The following is a 14097-nucleotide window of genomic DNA, read 5'->3' as shown; positions in this document are numbered from 1 at the left end:
TTTGTGTTCATTTTAGTGTGTGTCTGCAATTTGTGGTATATCACTAGACTTTTTCAGTTTCTAGTTCAATATGATTTGGTTGTATGCCTGTGTTTTTAGAGGAAAAAAACATAACTGACGTTAAGATTATAACATGGTACTGTTGAATTCTAAAATATTTCTTCACTTTAGTTGGATATTAAATTAGACTGTGAGTAACTTTGCAATGATATAGTTCTACGTATGGAAATTGGACTGTGAGTAGGGGCTAACTTGGTACATACTTAATTTGGACATCTTTTTTATAATACTTATAGAGCTAAAACATCACATTTGGCACAATTACTTGTTTTTGTATCACATGTAACAAATCTTAAATCCTATATATGTATCTTGCCTGCTTTTTAAAAGGTGAATAAAATGACCAAGGAGAAAAGTGAAGTTAATAACCTGGATCTATTTGTTTTTAAAGTGCTGTTAACTTTTTCTACAGTCTGAATGCTAAACCTAGAGATTTTACATTTTTACTTTTATATCATTTCTTCCTTTTTTACTTCTGTTCTTTATCTTAGAACATGGAAAAAGCTCTTCAATTGAAAGCAAAATATGAATCAGACATGGTTGTTGGTGGCTATGCTGCTTTAATAAATTTGTGCTGTCGACATGATAATGCAGAAGATGCATTGAACCTGAAACAAGAATTGTGAGTACTCTGCACTGAAGCAAATCATCAGCATTTATGCTGATAGTCTTTGATGGATCATGTAAATTGAGTATTACTCTTTTTAAAAATTATTTTTTGTCAGTGTTTTTGAAATTTCATAATATGACTCCTTTTGATTAATTATGGCTTGTTTTCAGCAAGGAGTCATTACTTAAGTACAAGACACCCTATTCCTTAAAGCCAAGGTTTTTTTTCCCCATTGACTACATAAGTGCATATCACAACAGGGGTGATGGTAACTATTTTACAAAGGCTTAGCATTTCCCTTTCTCGACCATAGTATAAACAACATCCTGTCCATTTCTCAGGTATCTTTGTTTCCCATCCTGATAGATTTATTGATTGAAAATATGTCCTTTTGAGTATTTGAATGTTTATGACAAGGTTAGAATCACCTAAAGTGCCATGAAACAAAAGAGTTCCTAAATTTATATCATTTGCAGATGGGGTGATGCAATATATGGCTAGTGTTAGATTTTTGAATACAATTGTTTGTGAATTTGAATATGGCTTCAGAAATAAACCTACACTGAAATGTAGAGGCATGTGTTAATAACAATTCAGAACAACTGATGCATTTTTGAGAAGGATAAAATGGCTATTGCAATTTTTTTCACAGTCAACTTTCAACATAATATAAATGTACTTTTAATTTTTAGTGACCGTCTAGATTCATCTGCTGTCCTTGACACCAGCAAGTATGTAGGCCTTGTAAAAGTATTGGGAAAACATGGCAAGCTCCAAGGTAAGCCTCGGCACATAAAGGAAATATGTGATGCAAGTATCTTGCCACTGGAATAACATGTGAATTGATATTAATGGTATATCATGTCCTGCAAAGTGCTTGAACACTTTGCATACAAATTTGCATGTGAATCCATCCAGAGCTGCATGGACAGTGTAGGCCATTAGTTTTAATGGATTGGCAAGCTTGTCATTTACATTTGCACAGCTCAGTGCTTTTTGCATTTCTACAGCTAGTTTTTATTAGCATTGCTGTTTGGATTGAGTTTGAAGATCATGACTTATGGCACAATTTGCTGATATGCCTGCACTAATGGCTTTGTTTTTGCTTAAGAATGTCTGAAAGCTGAACATAAAACCTATAAACATAACCTTTATTTAAGAATATGAATTTTCCAGTAGTCTTTGTCTTAACTTTTAATAACATTAGCAAAAAATATATGGTTTAGTAGGATTTTATTTAGAAGTTTGCAGAGAAAGCCTCACTGATTATATAGCTGATATGCATACTCTAATTTTCTCATTGTTGAGATAATACTAAGCCTAATTACATATACTTCACCATACGTTCTTATTGTTTGTTTTTCTTAAATTTCTCATTGGGCTTTATTTTGAAACTTTCTTTTTTAGCCTTCTTCTCTTCCCTTTATTTCTAGAGAAGATCTAAAAAAAAATTTTACAGTGAGAAATGCATAGAAAAAAATATTTGATTTGAACATTGGATTTTTTAAAGGAAGTCTTTTTAAGACAGAAAACTCTTTATAAGGATTAGCCTGCTTTTTTAAAATCACTTTTTGTAAAGCGGTCAAAACATTTGTCTGTGCAATAATTAAGAACAACATTATAAAAATGCACTTATTCCATATCCTAAAATGTTTGTTTCTGCCTTCCTAATGAAGCTTAATGAACCTAATGTATTAACATGCAGTCTTTTGGAAAGCTTTCATTGGCTCTGCTTGGCTAATTAGTATCGACATAGCAAACAGGCCCTATCGGTATCAGACCATTAGTCTGGCTGTATATACAGTGTAAACACATCTTTATTATCTGGCCTCCTGACAAGCCATCTGCTGAAGAAACAATGATGTGATTTAGCAGATGTTAGCTCTGAACGATAAAAGCATCCATTTAGGAGGATCTTACAGCTATAGGGCAGACCGTACAGGGTTATGTGGTGCAGAGTGGGCACACAGTCCCTATCTATAATTTGTAGTCAAAGTTGCAGGGAAATGATAAAACCATGCTATTGTGGATTTATAATTGTAGTCTCGTTTAGAAATGCAAGTAGTAATTAACTTGAAATCGGCATTATACACTAGAATTTACATTCCTGCTGGGCTTGAAATGCTGTTTTAATAGCAGTTTGTTTTCCCTACATGAAATTACCTAAGGGTCTTTTGTGTTACTTCATTGTAGATGCTATTAACATTCTAAAGGAGATGAAAGAGAAGGATGTTCTTATCAAAGATGCAACACTCTTGTCCTTTTTCCACATCCTAAATGGCGCAGCTTTAAGAGGTGAAACTGAAACAGTGAAACAGTTGCATGAAGCCATCATGACTCTAGGGTTAGCGAAACCATCTACTGCCTTAAGTTCCCCATTGGTCACACTCTATCTGGAAAAGTAAGTTAATTGAATTTTGAATTTAAATGTTGGCATTAAAATAATGAGTCTGATCATTTGGGGATTATACTTTGTCAGTACCTCTGTGCTGCTGTGGAAGCCATGGAGGTTATTAGCCACCGAATAAGGGGACTTCATATGGACTGGGTGACCTTTAAAATGATGAGCTGCCCTGTGGTCCTATGGGTTACTTCTCAATGGAATGGTCTGTGGTGTGATTCTTTTTTTTGTGGGGCATGTGATGATATTAAATGAAATTGAAACCAATTTTTCACAGTTTTGAGCTTTAAGATGTTAATAATGTAAGAAGGAAGGATTCTCTGGGGCTTTTGGTTATGCATTGTGACTGTCATTCAGGTAATAATGTAACAGCATCTCTTTGGTGCTCCTTTTCTCCATGTGGTATTTGATTTTAATAGCATATGCCAATACAGTTATTCTAATTTTGAAAAATACTGTAGAAGGTATCTTTGTGCCTTGGGGGAGGAAGATAAGTTTGTTGATACAATGAGGTTTACGGAGTTTGAAATTTTTTACATTTGGAATGCTCATGTTGGTGACCAATTTATTTGCAGTGCAAATCATAAAAATCAACCCTACTCTTGTAACGAGTGAAACATTATAGTAAGACTATTAAGTATTAAGCATCATTATCATCTTGTTTTCTTTTGGCACTTGTTTTCTTTTTTTTTTCCTTTAAGTTTCCTAGATATTTCCTTTTCGTCTTTTTCATGGCTTAATGCAGTTTTTAATCTACATATTTTGTGATTGACGTTTTCTGATTTATTTTATTTCCAATGTAGTTAACATACAGAGTTATATTGGTTTCAAGTGTACAATATAGTGATTTCGACACTTCCTTATATTGCTGAGTGCTCATCAAGATAAGTGTGTGGGATTTTTCTGATTTTAGTGAGGATGTGGCCCTGTCAATGCTAGGAGAAAAATAAAAGATACATCTTAGTGGTTCTCATAGTCTTCCCAAATTTCTGGTAGTTTTTCTTCATTTATTAAAGAGTATAATTAATTGACTATAATGAATGGTTTAGTATTAAATTTAAAATGGGGAACAAAAATCCATCTAGGCTCCATGTTAGGAAATGTGGGTATATATATTTATACACACAGAGATACATAACACATATATGTTTCATGAAATAATTTCTTTGCCATCCAATCAAACAGTTTATCAAGTTAGATGATTGGCCAGATCTTAACCTCTACAATCTCAGCATTACATCCTTTAAAAGAAATAGCGATTCAAACAATTACTATGTTAGTGAGTTCTCATGTTCACAGCCAACTTTATATAGAAATCCTATAATTAATATGCTTCCTACTAGAATTTTTTTGATTGTTTGAAAGACCCATCTCCGCAAATTGCTTGTGGAGCTCGGCATAGGGATTTGAAAGAATTGGGCCCAGTGCCCAGAAGAATTAGACCCTCCTCCACTACTGGGCAAAAATAAAATAATTAACAATGAAAACGAGGCCATGGTAGAAAAGTATCTTACAAATAGAAATACTTTGAAGACAGAGAAGACACGAAAGTTTTCTAAAAGAGGTCTGCAGATGGGGCTCATGAACCAAGGAGAACTTACCACAGGAAAATGGAAATATCATGAGATTCAGCTGTTAACCTGGAGTATGCTCTGTTTTCTGATTGTACAGAGATTTGTGTGTCTCAGTAAAATTTGACTGTCCTTATTAATTGGTCTAGAGAAACTAAATTAGTATCTTTTTTTGTGTGTGATTTCTTACTACTTTCAGATACATAGAGAAATTATTACCTACTATTTTGATTTGCCCAGTCTTTTTTTTTTTTTTTTTAAGATTTTATTCATTCATGAGAGACACTGGCAGAGGGAGAAGCAGGCTCCATGCAGGGAGCCTGATGTGGGACTTGATCCGGAGACTCCAGGATCATGCCCTGGGCCGAAGGCAGGCGCTAAACCGCTGAGCCACCCAGGGATCCCCAATTTGTCCAGTCTTTTTTGCTATCTTGGCTTTGTAGAGATAGTCTCCATAGCCAGATCTTTCAGTTTATCATAATTAAAAGGTTTTGTTGACTCTTTTAGAGTCATGAGAATAATAAAGAGGAGATAAAGGAAATTTCATGTTCATAAAATAGCAGAAAACAGTAGTAGCACTTCTAGTCTTGGATAAGTTGGAGGAAAAATTGTCTTTGAAAACTTTTTTCAATTGTGTTTTCCCTGATGGAAGATAATTCAGAATCATGACAAGTACAGTACAAAGATTAGCTACAATAGCCTGCCAAAAAGTCCACATGTATTTGATTTAATTAAATATGTTTAATCTTCAATAATATCACATAATTGACCTCAGCAGGTATGAGCTCATCTGGAGAATAAGCCTTATTTATTCAGACTTGAGATAAAAGTATGAAATATTTCAGAACATCATATAAAATCTTTGTCTTTTCATTCAAAGAAAAGCATCTTTTTGGAATGCCACTGCAAAGACTCTAAAGAGACTGTCCCTTAAAAATTGTTAATTCTGAAACAAATACATGAGATTGGGTTTTTTAGAAAGATGATCTTTAAAATTTAGTAAGATCTTAATTTTGAAACTTATTTTCCCAGCAGTAAATAAAACACAGGAGAAAGTAATACTATGTCAGTTTCTTACTTGGAAAATGAATAAAAAGCTTTATGGATATGGAAAACAATAATTTTGTTTCTGTTATTTGCAAAGGGAAATACAAAATAATAACAGGTTTGCGAAATTGTAAAGAAGTTGGTAATCTGTTTTTGTATTATCAAAATGGTAATACTTGTATTAAATGGCAAGATATGCAGAGTTCAGTAAAACCTTCATGTGTTTCATTTATGTTAGGATTATTTTATAAGCCACATGTCCACATGTAGTCCAAATGAATTTTATTTTAAACATTTTTTTGGTAACTTCTTAAATTTTTTTTAATTGAAATCATGCCTGATTCTGGAAATAATCTGGGTCCTCCATATTAAGGAAGAAAAAAATGCTTTAAAATAGGTTAAAAGAGCTTTTGATTAGTCCTTATGCTATGGTAAAGGAAATGAAATTAATAAATCTGGGCCATTAGGTTTAAAAGCATAGAAATTTGTATGATGTAGTTTCAGATGCACTTGTTTTATAGCTTATCCGTTTTGGTTTCATTGCATATGAAAAATATCTGAAGCTGTTTAACTGGATTATTTAGTACAAATGATCAAAGAAGCTTTAATTTCTGCTTTCCATTAAGGACTTTTCTTTGCTGATTTGTGCTATAATCTGTATATGCCCACATGCATTTAATTTAAGTGAATCATGGACTTTGTATATTTAATCCTCCCAGAACTCTTGCTAAATTAATCTTGAGTTCTTCATAAAGGTCACAATTTTTGTAAGATGAACCTATAATAAAAGTTTTAAAACTCACTGTAGCACTTTAAAATGTTATATAAATGGGAAATATACTTTTTAAAATGCTAGTTATTCTGTCATACACACTCCCCTTCAATTTTAGCATCTTCATTTGTACTGGATACTTTTATTATTTATGGGAATGCATGCCTTTTAGAGTAAAACTCTTTATGTGCTGAAAGGAAATTAAGGAGGTTTGGCTCTTTTACTCCATTATTGCAATTAAGAATTTAGCATCATCAGTGCCAAAGGACAAAAGTGGTTCATTTGCCCTAGGGGGACAGGACAGTGATAAGATGATTTTTCGTCAAGGATCATTGGGTCGTAATTAAGTTACATTCATGGCTATTGCTTTTTGAAGGATGATTGGTAAATGACAGGCTTCATGTGCTTAGTACGGACAGTGTTCAGTAGGGTTTTTTCTGCCTCTGTCAGAAAATCCTGTTGAGCCTGATAATGTAAATGTGGCATTTTATTCTGAACAAAAGAGCAGGGAAATGAGCTATCTTGTCTAATCATTCAGTTGTTTAACACCGACTTCCAGTTTAGACTCAATTGGCTGGAAAGCACTTGACATGTGAAGTTAGTGCTGTTCGGAACGCATGTTTGAGTAAATTTTAAAGTAAGTGACAGCTAAATTGTACCTAGGGAAATTACAAAGCCTTCAACACAGTTAATTTTTTGGGGAGGATTAGTTGTAATTGCAACACCAGTCTCCTTGAAGATTCCTCATTTATAGATGATGAACAGAAAAAAAAAAAAAAACATTTAGCTCTTTCAAAGGCTGGTTCTCTTAACAGAATAATTTTTACGAAGATGCTGGTTTCTCTTGAATTTGATTGCTCTCCACACGGAACAACTCCTTAAGATTTATAGAATAGTTTGTTTTTAGAGTGTTGAAGTGCTTTTTCCCCTAGTTTTAAACTTTTTTTCTTCCTTAAACTCCCCCTTTCTCTAGTGATTTCAGATTTTGAGAGCTTTTCAAGTCAGTAATCCCTTTAGGTAAATTGCCACTTCACTAACACTTTATGCATAGTGTTGAAGCACTTTATTCCAATTAAAAATCAATATTTGTCATTTTTGGTTGTTTAAATTAAGTATGCTCTCTAGATTGCAAAGTTATTTACTATAAGGAGATTAAGTTTGAAGCTACTGATAGTTGAATAGGTAGTTGTCACTAGTTGTTCTAACAGTATAAGATTGTGTGAAATGCATTTATGACTTTTGCAGTTATGTATAGAAGGAATTTGACTTAGGAGTGCTTTGTTTCCTGGTATCTTTGAGTAGATATTTTTTTGATCAGTGGATGCCTCCTATGAATGTATGTCCAGTGTTTATTTTTCTCTCAATGACATGATAGCATATTTAATTCCATAATAATGATTAAAATGAAAGGTGATATCAGATTTGCCATATGAGCTTCACGCTTGCCATTTTAGATGTTCCTCCATGAAATAATGCGAAATTAAAGTATATAGGGTCATATTCTCTTAAAAAGTGAATTGGAGATTCTAGAGTTAATTTTAATATGGGCCAATTCCATTCAAGTTAATAAATAAAACTCTTTTTTTAAAGATATATTTATTAGAGAGAGAGCAAACTTGAGAGAGCACAAGCAAGGGGAAGGGCAGAGAGCAAGGGAGAGGAGAGAATCTCAAGCAGATTCTACTGAGTGCAGAGCCTGATGCAAGGCTTGATCTCATGACCCTGAGATCATGACCTGAGCTGAAACCAAGAGTTGGATGCTTAGCCAACTGAGCCAACCAGGTGCCCCCAATAAAACTCTCTTTTAAGTGTTCAGATTAGTTACAAGACTCAGCCTATGATATATATGTGTTCTTTTTATTTTTTTTTTTTAAGATTTTATTTATTCATGAGAGACACACACACAGAGAGAGACACAGGCAGAGGTAAAAGCAGGCTCCATGCAGGGAGCCTGATGTGGGACTCGATCCTGGGTCTCCAGGATCAGGCCCTGGGCTGAAGGCAGCGCTAAACCGCTGAGCCACCTGGGCTGCCCTATATATGTGTTCCTAAAATTCAGAATTACAGAATCTTTTTTCTGTTCTGCCTTCATATTTAGACTCATAGAATTTGATAAAGCTTGTATTTGCATCAATCAAAAAAATTTTTAAATGCTGCTTGTTTGTTAGTATATAGTTTCATTCATGAAAATTATTCATTGAAATATTCGGGGAGTGTCTAGTCGTTGAAAAAAATCATAGTGGGGGGCAGCCCGGGTGGCTCAGTGGTTTAGCGCCGCCTTCAGCCCAGGGCCTGATCCTGGGGACCTGGGATCGAGTCCCACATCGGGCTCCCTGCATGGAGCCTGCTTCTCCCTTTGTCTGTGTCTCTGTCTCTGTCTGTCTGTCTGTCTCTCTCTCTGTGTCTCTCATTAATAAGCAAATAAAATCGTTAAAAAAAAATCACAGTGGGTTTGCCTTTTTGTTTTGTTTTGTTTTTAGAGATACCAATATGTTACAGAGTTGGTTTTCTTTTAGCATTATTTGAGGTTTGTGAAAGCAGTGGCTAAATTTTTATCAGGAATGGGATTTTAAAATTTTGTAACACGTTTGTACATAAAGCATTCAGAATTTTGAATACAGACTGAAGCATAGAATCAAAAGTTGTGTTGCATCCAGAATTAATGTAAGATTTCTTCAAAACATTACTGTTATTTTAGAGTAATGCTTTAAATCTGCTGTAGTGTTTTAAAGTAGACAAAGGAAATCACAGAATCATTCTAGGTCACAGAGCCTAGAATTACACTGTGTGGTAAAGTGCTGTTCCATATGTTGGGTATAAAGCAGTTTCCACCTTTTCCTTTTGATATTTTGCTGTTCTTACTGATTTTATCTTGCCTAATAAAAGTGGTACTTTCATGTGATGATTTTCTCTGCCAGTGTGAAACATTTGAATTGATGAATCTAATAAGCTGAAATTCTTAGAACCTCACATTAGAGAATTAGAACTGGAAAGGAGGGCAGCCCCGGTGCCTCAGGGGTTTAGCGCCGCCTTCAGCCCAGGGCGTGATCCTGGATACCTGGGATCATGCGTGGAGCCTGCTTCTCCCTCTGCCTGTGTCTCTGCGTCTCTCTCTCTCTCTCTCTCTCTCTCTCTCTCTCATGAATAAATAAATAAAATCTTAAAAAAAAAAAAAGAAAGAACTGGAAGGGAACACTGGTCCTTGGGTTCAGCCATTGTGATAATCTGCTTTTCTTCACCACTTCTGGAAATTGATCGCATGGCTATAGCCCAGCTGCATATAGTACTTATCAAGTGGGAATGCAATTCAAATGTCCTGTGAGTATTTAACTATTTTCATAGCAGTGTCAACTTAGATACTTTTTCATATTTTTTATTTTTATCACCCAAGGTTTTAAGCTTCAGTAGGAAAGATTAATGATTTCTTCAGATGGACATACAACAGATGGACATTTTTATCTCTTTTTAGTATGACATGATCCAACCATAAGTCAGAATGTAGATGATAGGGATTGAAAAGAATGTACTAATTATTAGTTCATTTCCCCTCCCCCCAGTTCATTAGTTCATTTCTGTTATCAGTCCACTTGTATGAAATGTTTCATTATAGATTTCATTTTCATTTTGTTGGCAACCTGAGAGTAAGTAGTGGTACTTAAAACTACTAACAAATATATGAATTATTTCCATTTTGCTATTCTTGTCTTTTTTGTTGTTGTTCTAAGCATGTATAATCTTCTGAAGCATATATTTGGAGACCAAAGACTATTAACATGTCTCTTTGATTGACAGAACAATTATTCATTCATTTATTGATAGCTTTGACCTAATGTAGGGGAAATACAATTGAGACATACTCTTCTATTTTGGGAATTGATCTGAAAAAGCAGATCATACTCCCTTAAAAAATCAGTTTATGTTAGTTGTTCTCTTGAAAATATATTAGTAGTTTTCCATTAGATGGAATTGTAGAAAGCTAATAACTGAACTTGTGTCTGAAGAAAGGGAAATACTGATTATATAAAGGTTTATATCATATGTGGTAGCTACTGTAGCATTTCTCTTGTATGACAGTAATCTAGCCTGCAACATCTACTTGCCGTTTTGAAATTAACCTGTAATTTAGTCTTCACCCCAAATGACAAAAATTCAAATTACTCTGTGGGGTGCCAGAAGATGCACTGTAAACAGGGCTTAGGAAGGGGATAAGGTAGAGAGCTCTGGCAGGATCGGCTCGCTTTCACTGTGTCAGTATTATTGCAGTAAAATTAACACTTCTTCATGGTATTTTCCTTTCAGTACAGCTTAAAATCTTAATCTAGATAAAATAGTAATTCAGTCTCGGGCAACAGAACATTTGTATAATGGACCAAAATGTTAGGGCTTCAACAGAAATTTTTAAAATGCTTTCCTCTTTTTGAAAACTATTGCATGTAAGAGCAAGATGTTTTCTCCACAGAGCTTGTTATAAACTGTCACTAACCATCCTTTTTTTTTTAATTTCACGCTTTTCTTTTAAAAAATATCTTTCATTTCTTTTTCCACATTGCAACACCTTATTAGGTTAAACAAGCCAGCAGTGTTTTTACTAGAGCATAATGTGTAAGTAGATGTAGTCAACTGGAAGTGGCAAGTGGGGAGGCAGTGCATTCCTCTGTTTACCATGGTAGCCTGAGGCTAATCATTGAGTCTCTACATGCCTTAGTTTCCTCATCTATTTAAAAATAAAGGAGGGTGGCATGTAGAATTGGATCACATAATTTCTACAGTTTTTCTGAGGTCTTACATATTTCTCATACTGTCATTTTCCCTTTAAGGGAAAAAGTTTTTGAGGACTCACAAGAATACATTTCCACACTCTTGTTTAAGAAACTCCGAGTTAATGAAAGCGCCTTTTTCTTTTAATTTATTGCCACAGAAGAGAAATCTTGACTTTACAATGGGAAATAACTTTTGTTTTAAGATTTTATTTTTAAGCAAATTCTATGCCCAACATGGGGCTCAAACTAAAAATCCTTAGATCAAGAGTCTCTTGCTCCATTGGCTGAGCCAGTCAGGCATCCCTGGAAATAATTTTTAAAAACTTGCCCTTTAATGAGGGTTTTCCTGGAATTCACTGACTTAAGAATGTCCTAGTTTTTGGCCACAATAAGGTTCTGAATATATGAATCTTAATGTTATTTCCTCCTTGCCTGGAGAGGCAGTATGACAAATACAGTGATAAAGTTGAAAGTATTTGAAAATTCCTTGGTAGCTACTGATGGACATTTCATAGTGTTTCCCAAATCTAGAATTATTGAGGACCATAAACACACATAATAAGTTGGAAATAATATTTGGTAGTAGTCTTTGTTTTTAAAAATAATGTATTCTTATAAAGCAACTTAATATATGAAATCAAGGGGTGCTTGGGTGGCTTCGTTGGTTAAGTGTCTGAGCCACCCAGGCACCCCTGAAATCAGATTTTATTTATTATAATCTCAGAGAATGCCTTCATTTATTTGGACTCTTTATTAAGAGTGCTATCTAGGGGCACGCAGGTGGCTCAGTGGGTTAAAACGCATCCATTCTTGGGTAGCCCTGGTGCCTCAGCGGTTTAGCACCGCCTTCAGCCCAGGGTGTGATCCTGGAGACACAGGATCGAGTCCCACGTTGGGCTCCCTGCATTGAGCCTGCTTCTCCCTCTGCCTGTGTCTCTGCCCCTCCCTCTCTGTGTGTCTCTCATGAATAAATAAATAAAATCTTAAAAAAAAAATGCATCCATTCTTGATCTCAACTCAGGTCTTGATCTCAGGGTTGTGACTTTAAGCCCCATACTGGAATCCATGCCCAACTTTTAAAATAAAAAGAGCGCTATTTAGCAAGTGAAATGATGAAAGATGAAGAAGGAGAAATAGGGAATTGCTAATGATGTCTGTACTTGGAACATTTGTTTATACTATATAAGGATTGTTTCTCTCTTTGTCCATTTTGGCTTTTTTAAAGCCCAGTCATGTATATTTTGACTGGTCATTGTGCATCTAGATATACTTTATTCATTGTTCATATTTTGATGTTTCCAAGGGATGACATAGGTGCTGCTCTTGACATCACCATCGACTGCTATGAAAAGTATAAAGTATTACCAAGGATTCATGATATCTTATGTAAACTGATAGAGAAAGGCGAGACGGATCTAATTCAGAAAGGTTGGTCACCTCCAGTATCTTGCTGTAGTTGTTTTTCTTTCCCCTCTTGCTTTTTTAATCTCAACCCATTACTATGAAGAGAAAATTAAACAGGAAGGGAAGCACATCCAGTGGGGACTTTGTTGTACTTCTTAACTAAAAAGGACAATATCAGTAGATTTTCAGTGCTGTCAATATCCTTGCTTTTAGTAACTATTTGTTTTGCACACTAGCTCCTCTGTTATTTTTTACTGTTATTTCTTGGTGATCTGCGTTTGTGAGTTTTTTCTCCTCCTCACCAGTTCTCTCCAAAGCTAGTCTTAGATACTTAATGTCATAAATGTATGCTGTTAGGTAAGGAATGTGACAGAAAATTGGTTGATACTGGCACTAGTCTTTAAGTTAGTGTAAATATTTCTTTTAAAGTTTCTTTATATTTGTCCAGAACTTCAAGTGATACTGTGTTTCTTTATATTTTTTCTTCTACTCTGTAGCAATGAACTTTGTGAGCCAAGAACAAGGTGAAATGACAATGCTGTATGATCTCTTCTTTGCCTTCCTACAAACAGGAAATTACAAAGAGGCCAAGAAGATCATTGAGGTATGATTTTTAACTACAGTATTCTAATTGTACAGCTATTTAGACTCTTAATTGGAATATATTTAAGAATTTTAACCTTTAATTACAATTGTTCTGATTCATGTTAATAAAATTCAATCCCAATAATGGGGGTTGGAGGAGGGGCCTGGCCAGCTTCTTTATTGTATATAATTACGGTTCAGAAAAGGCAGCCTGGTTGTATATTGAATTTGTTTCTTCACTTTGTTAAATTCGCTGTTATGTATCAAAACGATATTTGCATATTAAATCTTGGATTGTGGAACAATTAAATTAAACTGGCATTCCTGGGTGTAAAGTTGCTAATCCTCTTTGCCAAGGAATTCTTTGTTCTTAAAAGCAGTGGAATTTAATTTGCTGCAGACCATGCTCAGATTTATTTGTAATGCTTGTCTACAAGTTAATCAGCCAAACAAGTGCTGTCTGCAACTGTTTGGCATTTAATTTAAAATTTCCTCTTCTTCTCTGTTTTTTTTTTTTTTTTTTTTTTTTAACTATGGTAAGCAGCTTATGGGAAATGGTAGGTGACAAACCTGGCCTGTTTAGGATTAGTGTATTTTATCTAGGCTTGATTGAAATTTTACTTACTGAAATTGATAAGTCAAAGGGCAACTATAAAGTCTGTCCAAATTATGATTAACTTCACTATTAAACAATTCCATTTCCTCTAAACAAAGCATTCCACAGAGAAGAGACCCCATTACCTTAGGGAAAATGATTTGATGTGAAATAAATAAAATGTATATCAGTAATTGTTTTTCTCCCAGATCAGTTTGCCATTACTCCATGTCTTTTTCCCAAAGTCCCGTGATGGGTGAGACACAAAGTTGGTATTTGTATACTTGTTTGT

At 34.6% G+C, this 14097-nt stretch overlaps 1 protein-coding gene across 1 annotated transcript in view; it reads left to right on the top strand.

Moving 5' to 3' along the window:
• Positions 1-14097, top strand: part of LRPPRC (leucine rich pentatricopeptide repeat containing) — a 112060-nt gene that overhangs the window by 56367 nt on the left and 41596 nt on the right. Inside the window, exons 21-25 of the mRNA XM_072768199.1 lie at positions 552-682; positions 1363-1448; positions 2864-3071; positions 12525-12649; positions 13123-13229. Coding sequence (XP_072624300.1) covers positions 552-682; positions 1363-1448; positions 2864-3071; positions 12525-12649; positions 13123-13229 — 657 coding nt within the window. The remainder of the gene's footprint in view (positions 1-551; positions 683-1362; positions 1449-2863; positions 3072-12524; positions 12650-13122; positions 13230-14097) is intronic.

The sequence above is a fragment of the Canis lupus genome, chromosome 11 (assembly GCF_048164855.1).
Source record: "Canis lupus baileyi chromosome 11, mCanLup2.hap1, whole genome shotgun sequence".
Taxonomy (NCBI): Eukaryota; Metazoa; Chordata; class Mammalia; order Carnivora; family Canidae; genus Canis; species Canis lupus.
The sequence above is the reverse complement of the archived record's forward strand: the minus strand, read 5'-3'. Positions and strand labels throughout refer to the sequence as shown.